Source organism: Rhinopithecus roxellana, chromosome 10 (assembly GCF_007565055.1).
Source record: "Rhinopithecus roxellana isolate Shanxi Qingling chromosome 10, ASM756505v1, whole genome shotgun sequence".
Taxonomy (NCBI): domain Eukaryota; kingdom Metazoa; phylum Chordata; class Mammalia; order Primates; family Cercopithecidae; genus Rhinopithecus; species Rhinopithecus roxellana.
Genome location: NC_044558.1, coordinates 8,025,834 through 8,040,615, shown reverse-complemented (window position 1 = coordinate 8,040,615; position 14,782 = coordinate 8,025,834). Strand labels below are relative to the sequence as shown.

General features: G+C 44.3%; 1 protein-coding gene across 1 annotated transcript in view; it reads left to right on the top strand.

Moving 5' to 3' along the window:
* The window catches only part of NINJ2 (ninjurin 2), a 94,279-nt gene continuing 79,497 nt past the window's right edge, over positions 1-14,782 (top strand). The window contains exon 1 of the mRNA XM_010363533.2: positions 1-269. Coding sequence (XP_010361835.1) covers positions 99-269 — 171 coding nt within the window. The 5' untranslated portion in view covers positions 1-98. The remainder of the gene's footprint in view (positions 270-14,782) is intronic.

The following is a 14,782-nucleotide window of genomic DNA, read 5'->3' as shown; positions in this document are numbered from 1 at the left end:
AGCACACGCATGTGCACACACACACTCACACGCGTGTGCCTGTGTACACCTCCCCCAGGGGCTGCAGCCAAGACGGGCATCCCACATCAGAGGGATGAATGGCAGGTCTGTCCCGCCAGCTGTGTGCTCTCTCCCATCCCAAGAAAGCCGCAGAGACTCAGACAGCAGAGCCTGGAGGAGCCCACGCAGTCTGTTCCCGGCACCCGGTGCGTGTGAAGGGACTTGAGGACAGTGAGATGGAATCAGAAAGAGAAATCATCAACCTTCAAGTAAGTTCTCTCTGGAAGAGAGCAGAGGGGAAATTGGGAGTAGAGGTGAAGCTGGAAGAACAGAGGGTTGATACTTTAGTCACTTGATAGTCTCCCTCCCCGTTCTCTTTCTTACTTGCCCCTTCTCCAAATGCTCCCTAGGCTTTGTCTCTTTATTTTCTCTTTCTCTCCATTTCCCTGTCTGGTTCTTCACTTGCTTTGAAATATTTGAAAAACAGATTGGTTAAATGCCTTTTGGCCTCTGCTTCCTCTTGTCAGTCAAAGAGCTAATTAGATCCGTATTACCAGAAAATGATTTCACATTCTGAGCAGTGCTTTCCCCAAGCCCCAGGACAGTAGAGACGTCTCTCAGAGCTGCCGGGCAGTTCTTTGGAGACAGGAAAGATATGAGTTTTGAGGCTAGGAAGAGAGGCAGCTGGCCAACTTTGCATTTTACAGGTTGGAAAAAACTTGAGCCGTTTCTCGGCTATCTTCACAAAGCTCCACTGTGCAGGACAGAAAGCGTCTCATTCGGACAGTGCAGGGAAGGGAAATCAGTCTAATCTCCTAGGAAGAGGCAGAGATGTGTGTCCTTCTCTAGCTGGAATGGGCTTGGAAGGCATCAGAGGTTCCAGTCCACCACTGGAGGGGAGAGGGGTGGGATGTTACGGTGAGAGGAGAGCCAGATTGCTGGGAGCTGCACTCCCTGACTCCCTGTCAACGGGTAGAATAGAATCAACCCTTCTATGACCACTGCTGTAACTGCTGTGTAACATTTCAGAGAATCAAACAAAGTGTGAAAAAGGACTTTTGAGATCAAGAATTTCTGATCCCTGAACCTGGTCCTTGAACAAAATCTTAAGCAGCCACCCAATATAGACTTCAGATTAAAGAAGAGCTGTTTTGTTGAAGCAGAGTATGTGCATGCATCTCTCTCTCTCGTTCTCTGTGTGTGTTTTGGGCAGGGAGGCGTGAGTCTGGCAGAGTCTCTGTCCTTGGCCCCTCCACCGTTGAGACACCACCAGGGAACTTGCAGGACTGCTTGGTGTGCTGTATCAAAACCATTCACCAAGTACAACTGCATACCCAATGTTGTTCTCCTGGATTGGCAGCCAGCCCCGACAGCGGTCCCACCGCGAGGCTTGCTGGTCCCTCTGTCTGGAACCTTCTTTCCCTGGCTTATCTGCTGACTGGCCCTTCCTAGTACATTCAGGTCTCAGCTCAAATGCTACTTCCCCAGGGAGACCTCCTCTGACCAACCTCTTTACAGGATGCCTCCTCCCCAATTTGTCTTTATCATTTGTTTAATTTCTTTCACAGCACTGCTCACCACCTAAAGTTACATTGCTTATTTATTTAGTATGTATTGCCTGTCACTCTCACTAGGACACAAGATCTCTGAGATCAGGGCCTCCCCTGTTTTATTCACTGCTGTAGCACTCGTGCATGAGGCAACTCTTGGTACACACTAAGTGCTTTAGAAAACATTTGTTAAATGAATGAGTTAAGGAAGCCATGAGTTGGAGAGGCTCTGAGATAGGAATAAGGTCACTTAACTGGCCCAAGACCTCCAGTCCATGTCTTCTGTCCCTGGTGTGTGCTTTCTTCTTACTTCTAGTTCTTGCCTCTATAAGATCCTTGGTTGTTAAGGAAACTGTGTTGCTGCTTATTATTCTCAGAAGAGCAACTTTCTTATGTGTTAATGGGTTGAACAATCTAGAGTTACAGACTAAGGACTTTGCATCTGAACCAGAGGTTCAGAAGGAAAGAGGTGGTGGGAGGAAGGAGAAGGAAATGACTGACTAGGCTTGATGCATGTCTCTATCTCTAGCAGGTAACGAAGGTGTTAGTGTGCCTTTCTCTTCATTTGTCATTCAGTCTCTTCTAATATGCTATTTAATTCTTGTATCTAACTCACATTTTCCTTTGTTCAGAAGATTATCCATTACTTTCTACAATTTCTTGTCCACTTTTGGCTGGGCACAGTGGCCTAAGCCTGTAATCCTAGCATTTCAGAGGCCGAGGCAGGAGGATCACTTGAGCTCAAGAGCTAGAGACCAGTCTGGGCAACATAGCAAGACCCTATCTCTATTAAAAATTTAAAAGTGATTAGCTGGGCATGGTGGCGTGCACCTGTAGTCCCAGCTACTCGGGAGGCTGAGGTGGGAGGATTGTTTGAAGCCAGGAGTTCAAGGTTGCAGTAATCTACAATCATGCCATTGCACTCCAGCCTGGGCAGCAGAGCCAGACCCTGTCTCTAAAAAGAAAACAATAACACTCTTTAGTTGAAACAATGTTTCCCCAAAATGTGGTACAATGATCACCAATGGGTAGTAAAGGTACTATCAATGGCTGACAACTTTTTATTATAATGTTTATTTTTACAGATTTTTTTTTTTTTGAGACGGAGTCTCACTCTGTCACCCAGGGTGGAGTGTAGCAGGCGCGATCTCAGCTCACTGCAACCTCCGCCTCCCGGGTTCAAGTGATTCTCCTGCCTCAGCCTCCCAAATAGCTGGGGTTACAGGCATGTACCACCACACCCGGCTAATTTTTGTACTCTTAGTAGAGACAGAGTTTCACCATATTGGCCAGACTAGTCTCGCACTCCTGACCTCAAATGATCCAAAAGCCTCGCTTCCCAAAGTGCTGGGATTACAGGTGTGAGCCACCATGGCTGACCATCTTTATAGTTTTAGTATCCATTAGAAAGAGCATAACAGGGCCAGGCTAGGTGGCTCATGCCTGTAACCCCAGCACTTTGGGAGTCTGAGGCGGGCAGATCATGAGGTCAGGGGTTCGAGACCAGCCTAAAATAACGTTAACTTGAGCCTCCATAATCAATGTTGCAGATGTGTCTCCAGGTCAGGACCTGTGAGACTGGGATGGGTAGCAGCAGCACAGCTGGCTGTGAAGAGTGGCGCACAGCACTCAGAGCAGGTGGCCTCCACCAGCTGGATGCCTGGAGCTGCTCCTTTTTTTCTACAGCCTGTGGCTGTGGCCTCCAAGCCTCTGCCCTTCTCCCTGCCTTCACTGGTAGCCCTGCCAGGGAGCTAAGACTGCTCATCTCCCAGAGTCTGGACGTATGAAAGGAAAGGTTGAGGATGATTCCTTTCTTCCCCTCTGAGCCAGCGTTGCAACCCTGTCCCCAAGTACAGAGTTTAAGCTCCTAGCCTGGCTCCTTCTCAAAATGGAACTCCTCTTGGGCGTCCAGGTTCCCCAGACAGATTCAGTTCTTGGGTCCTTTTTTTCTTCCTGTGCTGCATGTTGATGGAAATGTGAAGATGATCTGCTAAAAGAGGAACTAAGACTTGTCCATACCGAATGCAAATTCAGTATAGCTCAGGTTAAGTATAGCAAGATACAGATAGAAAGAGATGGGAGTGGAGGTAAAAATACTTATGAATAGAAGAAGGTCTACAGACAAAGTACTCTGGGAGTATTTTTGTTTGTTTTGCTTTTAAAGACATATATATATATAAGCAGTTATATATGATATCTATATAATAGCAGTTATATATATAATAGCAGTTTTAGGTTCATGGCAAAATTGAGAAGGAAGACACAGAGATCTCCCATATAGCCCCTCACCCTACATGCATAGACTCCCCATTATCAACTTCCTCCACCAAAATGGTACATTTTTTTTTTACAACTGATGAGCCTTACACTGACACATCATTATGACCCAAAGTCTACAGTTTGCATGAGGGTTCACTCTTGGCGTTAAACATTCTATGCGTAATAACATGTTTCCACAACTATTGTATAGTATACTAGAGAAGTTTCACTGCCCTAAAAGTCCTCTGCATTCTGCCTGTTCATGCTTCTTCCCCTCTCAACCCCTAGCAATGGCTGACTTTCTGTTTTGCCTTTTCCAGAGTGTCATGTAGTTGGAATCAGACAATATGTGGCCTTTTCAGATTGGCTTCTCTCACTCAGTAATGGCATTTAAGTTTCCTCCATGTCTTTTCATGGCTTGATAGCTCATTTCTTTTCAGCACTGAATAATATTCCAGTGTCTGGACGTACGACTGTTTATTTATTTATTCGCCTACCGAAGGACATCTTGGTTGCTTCCACGTTTTGGCATTATGTATCATTCTGTATAAAGCCACTCTGGCTGGGCGCAGTGGCTCACACCTGTAATCCCAGCACTTTGGGAGGCTGAGGCGGGTGGATCACTTGAGGTCAGGAGTTCAAGACCAGCCTGGCTATCGCTAACATGGTGAAACCCCACCTCTACTAAAAATACAAAAATTAGCCGAGCGTGGTGGCAGGTGCCTGTAATCCCAACTACTTGGGAGGCTGAGGCAGGAGAATCGCTTGAACCCGGGAGACGGAGGTTGCAGTCAGTTGAGATCACGCCACTGCACTCTAGCCTGGGCAACAGAGTGAGACTCTGTCTCAAAAAAAAAAAAGGGCTGTGTAGGTTTTTGTGTAAACATAAATTTTGAATTCATTTGGGAAGACACTATGGATTGCAATTCCTGGATCATATGGTAAGAGTATGTTGAGTTTTGGAAGAAACTGCCAAACTGTCTTCCAAAATGGCTATGCTGTTTTGCATTCCCACCAGCAATGAATGGGTGCTCCACATTCTCCTCAGCATTTGCTATTGTCAGTGTTCTGGATGTTGGCCATTCTAGCAGCTGTGCAGTGATATCCCATTTTTGTTTTAATTTGCATTTCCCTAGTGACATAAGATGTGGAGAATCTTCTCATATGCTTATCTGCTACCTTTGCATCTTCTTTAGTGAGGTGTCTGTTCAGGTGTTTTGCCCATATGTAGTGGTTTTTTTTTTTTTAATTTTTATTTTTTGAGACAGAGTCTCGCTCTGTCGCCCAGGCTGGAGTGCAGTGGCCTGATCTCAGCTCACTGCAAGCTCCGCCTCCCAGGTTCAAGTGATTCTCCTGCCTCAGCCTCTCGAGTAGCTGGGATTACAGGCGCCCGCCACCACGCCCGGCTAATTTTTTGTATCTTTTAGTAGAGACAGGGTTTCGCAATGTTGGCCAGGATGGTCTCGATCTCTTGACCTCGTGATCCACCCGCCTCAGCTTCCCAAAGTGCTGGGATTACAGGCTTGAGCCACCGCGCCCGGTGGGTCTTTTGCTCGTCTATATAAACTAACTATACAATTAGTTTGTTGATATTCACAACAGATTTTGATTGAGATTGTTTGAATCTATAGTGAGTCCTCTTATCCATAAACATGGAATATCTATCTCTCTATTTATTTTATATTTATTTATAAACGTATTTATTTATTTATTTTTATTTATTTATTTTTTTGAGACGGAGTCTCGCTCTGTCGCTCGGGCTGGAGTGCAGTGGCCAGATCTCAGCTCACTGCAAGCTCCGCCTCCCGGGTTCACGCCATTCTCCTGCCTCAGCCTCCCGAGCAGCTGGGACTACAGGCGCCTGCCACGTCCCCCGGCTAGTTTTTTTTTTTTGTATTTTTAGTAGAGACGGGGTTTCACCGTGTTAGCCAGGATAGTCTCGATCTCCTGACCTCGTGATCCGCCCGTCTCGGCCTCCCAAAGTGCTGGGATTACAGGCTTGAGCCACCGCGCCCGGCCACGTATTTATTTATTAAGATGGAGTCTTGCTCTGTCACCCAGGCTGGAGTACAGTGGCACGATCTCAGCTCACTGCAAACTCTGCTTCCCAGGTTGAAGCAATTCTCCTGCCTCAGCCTCCTGAGTAGCTAGGATTACAGGTGCTTGCCACCACGCCCAGCTAATTTTTGTATTTTTAGTAGAGACAGAGTTTTGCCATGTTGGCCAGGCTGGTCTTGAACTCCTGACCTCAAGTGATCCACCCACCTCGGTCTCCCAAAGTACTGGGATTACAGACGTGAGCCACCGTGCTTGACCTCTTCATTTATTTAGTTCTTTGATTTCTTTCATCAGAGTTTTGTAGTTTTCCTCATAATAGCTATTGTACATATTGTGTTAGATTTATACACAAGCATTTCATTTTTTAGGTACTAATGTAAATGGTAGTGTTTTCAGTTTCAGATTCTACTTGTTCAGTGCTGTTTCATAGGAAAGTGATCACATTTTATGTATTAACCTTGTATCCTGCAACTTTGCTGTAATTGCTTATTAGTTCCAGCAGATTTTTGGTCAGTTCATTTGGACTTTCTACATAGACAATCATGTCATCTGCAGAGACAGTTTTATTTCTTCACTCCCAATCTGTAGTCCCTTCATTTCCTTTTTTTTGAAGGAACTACATTGCATTTACTAGGACTTCCTAGCAAAGACGAGGAAATTGCTAAGATTTGTTCATACTGAATGCAAATTCAATGTATGAAGCAGTGGTGACAGGAGACATCCTTGCCTGTTTCTAATCTTAGTGGGAGTGCTTCTACTTTTTTATCATTAAGTATGATGTTAGTTATAGGCTTTTTATAGACATTCTTTATCAGATTGAGGAAATTCCCTATTCCCAGTGTACTGAGAGTTTTTATCATGAATGGGTGTTGAATTTTGGCAAATACTTTTTCTGCATCTATTAATATGATCATGTGATTTTTCTTTTTTAGTCAGTTGATGTGACTAATTACATTAATTGATTTTCTTTTGTTTTTGTTTTTCTTTTTTTCTTTTTTTTTTTTTTTTTTTGAGATGGAGTTTCGCTCTTGTTGCCCAGGCTGGAGTGCAATAGCGGATCTCAGCTCACCTCAACCTCCACCTCCCAGGTTCAAGCGATTCTTCTGCCTCAGCCTCCCAAGTAGCTGAGATTACAGGCATGCACCACCATGCCCAGCTAATTTTGTATTTTTAGTAGAGACAGGTTTCTCCATGTTGGCCAGGCTGGTCTTGAACTACTGACCTCAGGTGATCTACCTGCCTCGGCCTCCCAAAGTGCTGGGGTTAAAGGTGTGAGCCACCGCACCAGGCATTAATTGATTTTCAAATGTTGAACCAGTCCTGCATGCCTGGAATAAACCTCAGTTGGTGTGGTGTATAATTATTTTTTTTTTGTGTGAAATGGAGTTTCACTCTTGTTGCCCAGGCTGGAGTGCAATGGCATGATCTCAGCTTACCACAACCTCCGCCTCCTGGGTTCAAGCAATTCTCCTGCCTCAGCCTCCAGTGTAGCTGGGATTATATGCATGCGCCACCATGCCCGGCTAATTTTTATATTTTTCGTAGAGACAGGGTTTCTCCATGTTGGTCAGGCTGGTCTCCAACTCCCGACCTCAGGTGATCCGCCCACCTCGGCCTCCCAAAGTGTGGGATTACAGGCATGAGCCACCATGCCCAGCCGCATCCATTTCCTTTTAATCTGTATGTCTTTTTTTTTTTTTTTTTTTTTTTGATACAAGGTCTTACTTTGTCACCCATCACCCAGGCGGGAGTGCAGTGGCACCATCTTGGCTCACTGCAGCCTGAAATGCCTTGGCATAAGCAATCCTCTCACTTCAGCCTCCCAAGTAGCTAGGACTACAGGCACACACCACCACACCCAGCTATTTTCTTATTCTTTGTAGAGACAGGGTCTCACTATGTTGCCCAGGCTAGTCTTACTCCTGGCCTCAAGTGATTCTCCCATCTCAGCCTCCCACAGTGCTGGGGTTACAGGGGTGAGACACCACACCCAGCTGATCTATATGTGTCTTTATGTTTAATGTGAGTTTCTTGTAGACAACATATAGTTGGGTCGTCTTTTTGTGTCCATCCTGACAATTTCTGCCTTTCGATTATGTATTTAGACCATTGACATTCAAAGTGATTACTGATATAGTTGGATCTACCACATTTGTTACTGTTTTTCTATGTGTTGCTCTCATTCTTTGTTCCTATTTTTGTCTTCCACTTTTTTCTGCCTTTGGTGGTTTTAACTGAGCTTTTTATATTATCCCTGTTTTATCTCCATTCAGAGTGTATCAGTGGTACTTTTTTTTTTTTTAACTTTTTTTAGTTATTGCCCTAGAGTTTGCAGTTTACAACTACAACAAATCCAAGTGCACTTTCAAATAACACTATACCACTTCATGGGTCGTGTGAGTACCTTATAATAACAAAACAATCCTAATTCCTCCATCCTGTTCCATGTATCATTGCTGGCATTCATTTTACCCATATATAAGCATACATATATATGTGTATATATCATAAAACATATACATAAATATACATAATCAAATATATTGTTGATATGCTGATTTGTTCATTTTGAACAAACTGTTAGATCAGTTAAGTATAAGAAACAAAATATTACTTTGTATATCACAAATATATGAAATTTGTTTTTTGTCCTTTTTTTTTTTCGAGACAGAGTTTTGCTTTTGTTGCCCAGGCTGGAGTGCAATGGCGCGATCTTGGCTCACTGCAACCTTCGCCTCCCAGGTTCAAGCAATTCTCCTGCTTCAGTCTCCCAAGCAGCTGGGATTACAGGCTCCTGCCACCACGCCCAGCTAATTTTTGTATTTTTAGTAGAGGTGGGGGTTTCACTATATTGGCCAGGCTGGTCTTAAACTCCTGACCTCAAGTCATCCGCCACCTCAGCCTCCCAAAGTGCTGGGATTACAGGCGTGAGCCATCACGCCTGGCTGAATTTTTTCATTTGTTAATTTTAAAAAAGAATAGGAAAAAAAGTTTTTCTTTTACCTTCATTTATTCTTTCTTTGATACTTCCCTTTTCTTTACGTAGATATGAGTTTCTGACCTATTTCATTTTCCTTCTTTCTGGAAGTCCTGGCCTCAAGTGATCTGCCCGCCTCAGCCTCCCAAAGAGCTGGGATTATAGACATGAGGCGCCACGCCCAGCTTCATTTTCCTTCTTTCTAAAGAACTTCTTTCAATATTTCTTGCAAGACAGAGCTACTAGCAACAAATTCTCTTAGTTTTGTTTGTCTAAGAAAGTATTTCTCCTTCCCTTTAGAGGGATAATTTTGCAAGATAGAGAATTCCAGGTTGGTGGATTTTTTTCCTTCAATGTTTTGAGTATTTCACTCTACTTTCTTCTTCACATGTGTCTGAGGAGAAATCAGATGTAATTCTTATCTTTGTTCTTCAATAGGTAAGATTTTTTTTTTTCTTGTGGATTCTTTCAGTATTTTTTCTTTGTCTTTGATTTTTTTTTTTTTTTTTTTTTTAGCTCTTTGGGCATTTATCCTACTTGATTTTTTCTGAGTTTCCTGTATCTATAATTTGGCATTAATTTGAGAGAAATGCTCAGTCATTATTATTTCACATATTTTTTCTGTTCCTTTCTGCCTCCTCCTTCAGTAATTTCTATTACATACATGATACCTGTTGTAGTTGTCCCACAGTTCTTGAATGTTCTGTTCTATTTTTCTCAGTCTTTGTCTCTTTGCTTTTCCATTTAGGGGCTTTCTATGAGGTATGCTTAAGCTGAGATTCTTTCCTTAGCCATGTCCAGTCTACTCATGAGCCCATCAATGGCATTCTTCATTTCTGTCAGTGTTTTGGCCTCTGGCATTTCTTTTTGGTTCTCTCTTAGGGTGTCCATCTCTCCACTTACATTGCCCACCTCTTCTTGCATGCCATCTGCTTTATTCATTAGCACCCTTAGCACATTCATCATAGTTGTTTTAAATCCTTGGTCTGACAAAGTCCAATATCCCTGCCATGTCTAGTTCTAATGCTCGCTCTTCTCTTCCAATTGTGTTTTTTGCCTTTTAGTATGCCTTGTAATTTTTCCTTGACAGGTATGTATAAGGCAAAAGGAACTGCTATAAATAGGCCTTAGTATGTGGTGGTAAAATGTGAGGGGAGGGGAAGTGTTCCACAGCTCTGTGACTGGGTGTCAGTCTTTTAGTGAGCCTATGCCTCTGGACTGAACATCACAACTGCTTCTAAGTAAGCCCCCCTTAGGTGGGTCAGGATAGCTACGGTGTGCTGCAATCGGATCTTCTCCTTCCCCCAGGTCCCTTGGGCTCTAATAAAACCCCAACAAGTTTGGCTCTGGTTAAATAGTTCTCCTGAGGTCAGGCCTTGTTAAGAAGAACCGACAGAATGCTCTGGCCTATTTTGAAATGTTCTCCCTTCCCCCTGCCAGAAGCATGAGGAGACTTTCCTCTGACATTTACTATAGAACTTGGGCAGCTCCTAGAGGTAAAACTCACAAAAGCATTTCCTCCAGTGCCCACCCCCATGACTGGGTCACCCTGGAGTTTTCAACTCTCAGACTTGTCCATTCTGAGCCTCCAAGCAATTTGTCAACTACAGTTCAGGGTTTCCTAGCTGGTACTGATTCCTGAGGAGAACTGCCCTTGTGAGTCTGCCCCATCAGCCACGACTCCCCGTCTTCACCCGTCTGTCCCACAGATCTTAGGGGTAGTGGTTTGCCCTATGTTCTTACCTCTCTCTTGGATCCAAGAAGAGTGGTTGATTTTTCAGTTTCTTCAGCTTTTTACTTGTTAGGATGGCATGGCTAAGTCCACGTGCCTTACATGCAGAACCAGAAGTCTCCAGAAGTTATTTTCAAATGGAAGTTCCAGAAAACAATTTGATAGTATATGTGTCAAGATATCCATATATATATATATATATATATATATATATATATATGGTGTTTTTGTTTTTGAGACTGAGTCTCACTCTGTTGCCCAGGCTGGAGTGCAGTGGTGTGAACTCAGCTCACCACAACCTCCGCCTCCCGGGTTCAAGTGATTCTCCTGCCTCAGCCTCCTGAGTAGCTGGGACTACAGGCACCCACCACCACGCCCAGCTAATTTTTGTATTTTTAGTAGAGATGGGGTTTCACTATGTTGGCCAGGCTGGCCTCGAACTCCTGACCTCGTGATCCGCCCACCTTGGCCTCACAAAGAGCTGGGATTACAGGCGTGAGCCACCACGCTCGGCCAAGAAATTTTAAAACGACTTGCCAGGAGCAGTGGCTTACACCTGTAATTCTAGCACTTTGGGAGGCCGAAGCGAGTACATCACCTGAGCTCAGTTTGAGGCCAGCCTGGGCAACATAGTGAAACCCCATCTCTACTAAAAATATAAAAATTAGCTGGGTGTGGTGGTGTGTGCTTTGTAATCCCAGTTACTCAGGAGGCTGAGGCATGAGAATCACTTAAACCAGGGAGGCGGAGGTTGCAGTGAGCTGAGATCATGCCACTGCCCTACTAATCTCACTTCTAGAATCAGCCTAAGAAAATGATCAAAGTTGTGTTTAGATATGCAAAGATGTTCACTGAAATATTATTCATAACAAAGAGAGTCCAATAATGAAGAAATGGTTAAATAAAGTTTGATAAATCTGTAAATAAATATGGAATAATTTTTTATGTTTTGGAAGAATACTTAAGCGAATATCAAAATGCTAATCATACATTAGGTTAAAGAAATAAGATACACAAGCACATAAACGTTTCATTTCAATTTCCTTTAAAAATCATATACAATAAATATGTGTAGGAAAACTATTGGAAAAAATAAACCAAAAAGTTAATAGTAGTTATTTCTGGATTATGGGTTTATGAATGATTTATTTTCATCCATTACATTTCTTTTCACTTTTTATTTCCTTTGCACATTTTCAACTAACCCATATATTATATTTAGAATAGAAAAAAACTTGTAGTTTAAAAAAGAAAATTAGAGAAGCAGGTGTGCCTATATGCAAATGAGTAGATTTCATGGGCTACTATATATACACACACACACACACACATATTTATTGACTATTTCTGATTACCATAAAAACTAAACAGTTTATACTTAACTACTGTGTATAAGTAGGTGTCTCCTTTTTTTATTTTTTTGAGACGGAGTCTCGCTCTGTCGCCCAGGCTGGAGTGCAGTGGCACGATCTCACCTCACTGCAAGCTCCGCCTCCCAGGTTCACGCCATTCTCCTGCCTCAGCCTCCCGAGTAGCTGGGACTACAGGCGCCCGCCACCTCGCTCGGCTAGTTTTTTTTTTTGTATTTTTTAGTAGGAACGGGGTTTCACCGTGTTAGCCAGGATGGTCTCGATCTCCTGCCCTCATTATCTGTCCGTCTCGGCCTCCCAAAGTGCTGGGATTACAGGCTTGAGCCACCGCGCCTGGCCGGCATCTCCTTTTAAGTGGCTGTTTCACTTTTTAATAGTTTTACATAGGACAACTCTTGTTTTTTGTATCTGAATATGCTCCAAGACTAGAAATGTGATATCCCAGCTGGGCGCGGTGGCGCACACCTGTAATCCCAACACTTTGGGAGGCTGAGGCGGGCGGATCGTGGGGTCAGGAGTTTGAGACCAGTCTGGCCAACATGGCAAAACCCCGTCCCTACTAAAAATACAAAAATTAGCTGAGCATGAGCGCATGCCTATAATCCCAGCTACTCGGGAGGCTGAGGCAGGAGAATCACTTGAACCCAGGAGGCGAAGGTTGCAGTGAGCCGAGATCGCACCACTGCAGTCCAGCCTGGGCGACAGAAACTCCATCTCAAAGAAAAAAAAGAAAAGAAAAAGATAAAATCACTCCAGATAGATAGATAGATAGATAGATAGATAGATAGATAGATAGATAGATGGATGGATTTGGGATGACTTCTTTGAAAAGACAGTCATTGAATGAGCTCCGAAGGATGGATAGGACTTTGACTAGTGCAAGAGTATTGCACTATTGACTAGTGCAGAGAACAGTGTGAGCAAAAAGCTGGAGGCAGGAAAACACAGGGTATATCTGGGGAAGGATGAGTAGACTTGTTTAGACTATAAGGTGCATGGAGGAGAAAAGTGAGAAATAGGATTATAAAGGTAAGTTGGAATCAGATTGTGATGAACCATGAAGGCCAAATTTGGTTTATTAATCGGCCTTCCAGGTCCTGTGTAGAAGTCCAACTCTGATGGGGGCACGGGGTGGCTAGATTTGCAGGTGAAAGCCAAATTTTTTATTCCTTGCCCAGACCTTTCCTGGATCTCCATCTGAGAGCCCAGGTGCCTCTGCAGAGCAAAGAACACTCATGAACACATCCATTCATTCAGTCAGTTCATCCCCGATGAATGGGTCTAGCCCACGTTTTAAAGAGGAAAAAAATCATGTTCCAGAGATGTATGATGTTTAACTGGGCCTTGGAATCTTCATGGCATTGGGCAGGGTATCCAATGAACAACAGGCAGACTACTCAATAAATATGTATTTGTTAGGCTGGGCGTGGTGGCTCATGCCTGTATTCCCAGCACTTTGGGAGGCCGAGGCAGGCGGATCATCTGAAGTCAGGAGTTTGTGACCAGCCTGGCCAACATGGTGAAACCCTGTCTCTACTAAAAATACAAAAAAAAAAAGAAAAAAAAATTAGCTGGGCATGGTGGCGGACACCTATAGTCCCAGCTACTTGGGAAGCTGAGGCTGGAGAATCGCTTGAACTCAGGAGGAGGAGGTTGCAGTGAGCGAGGATCACACCAATGCACTCCAGCCTGGGTGACAAGAGTGAAATTCCATCTAAAAAAAACCGGGTGCGGTGGCTCAAGCCTGTAATCCCAGCACTTTGGGAGGCCGAGACAGGCGGATCAGGAAGTCAGGAGATCGAGACCATCCTGGCTAACACGGTGAAACTCCGTCTCTGCTAAAAAAAAAAATAAAAAATACAAAAAACTAGCTGGGCGAGGTGGCGGGTGCCTGTAATCCCAGCTACCGGGGAGGCTGAGGCAGGAGAATGGTGTAAACCCAGGAGGTGGAGCTTGCAGTGAGCTGAGATCTGGCCACTGCACTCCAGCCTGGGCAACAGAACGAGACTCCGTCTCAAAAAAAAATGTATTTGTTGACTAACTGACGTATCCAATTTGCAATGCACTGTGAAAGGGTCTTTCAAACACATGACGCAAACGAATCCTCCCAGCTACCCAGTGGCCATTACTACACCTTTAATGGATGCAGAACTGAAGCTAAGGAAGGTCACAACAAGACCACAGAGCGTGGAAGCAGCAGGGCAGGACTGAAAGCTAGGTTTTCTTTTTGCTATACTCAGACTCAGTGGTTTTCAAATGTGGTCCCTGGAACAGCAGCGCCCCATCACTTGTTAGAAATGCAAATCCTTAGACCCACCACATCAGAAACCCTGGAGATGAGGGTTTCTGCATCCGTATTTCCACAAGCCCCCTGGTGATGCCGATGCATACTAAAGTGGTTCTAGGCCTCTCAAGTCCAGACTTCTTGTTTCAGTGTGGGGTACCACCACACTGTCACCGCTACTATGTGCATGCCACATACTTGTGGGATTTACAGCCACTATGATGAGAGGTGCTTTGGGATTCCTCCAGCCTAGGAAAGAGACGTGTTTGACAGGCCCGCCCCCACTAGAAAGATTAAGCATAATGAAGGGCTCGGGTGAAGATGGATGTCTCTCTTCTGTCACCCAGCCTTGCCTCTCAGGAGAGGGAAGAGAGCTACTGAAGGCAAGAGTGGGCTTTCCCACAGGGGCACCAGGGCACAAACACCTGAGGGATGGGGAAATATGCCTTTTACAGGGGTGGAAGAAAAGGAACAGAGGGGCCTAGCACCCCTGAACAGTTTGAGGGCCTTGGGAACAGGGGTTGGGAGGGCAGGGGGCAATGTGGAAGTCAG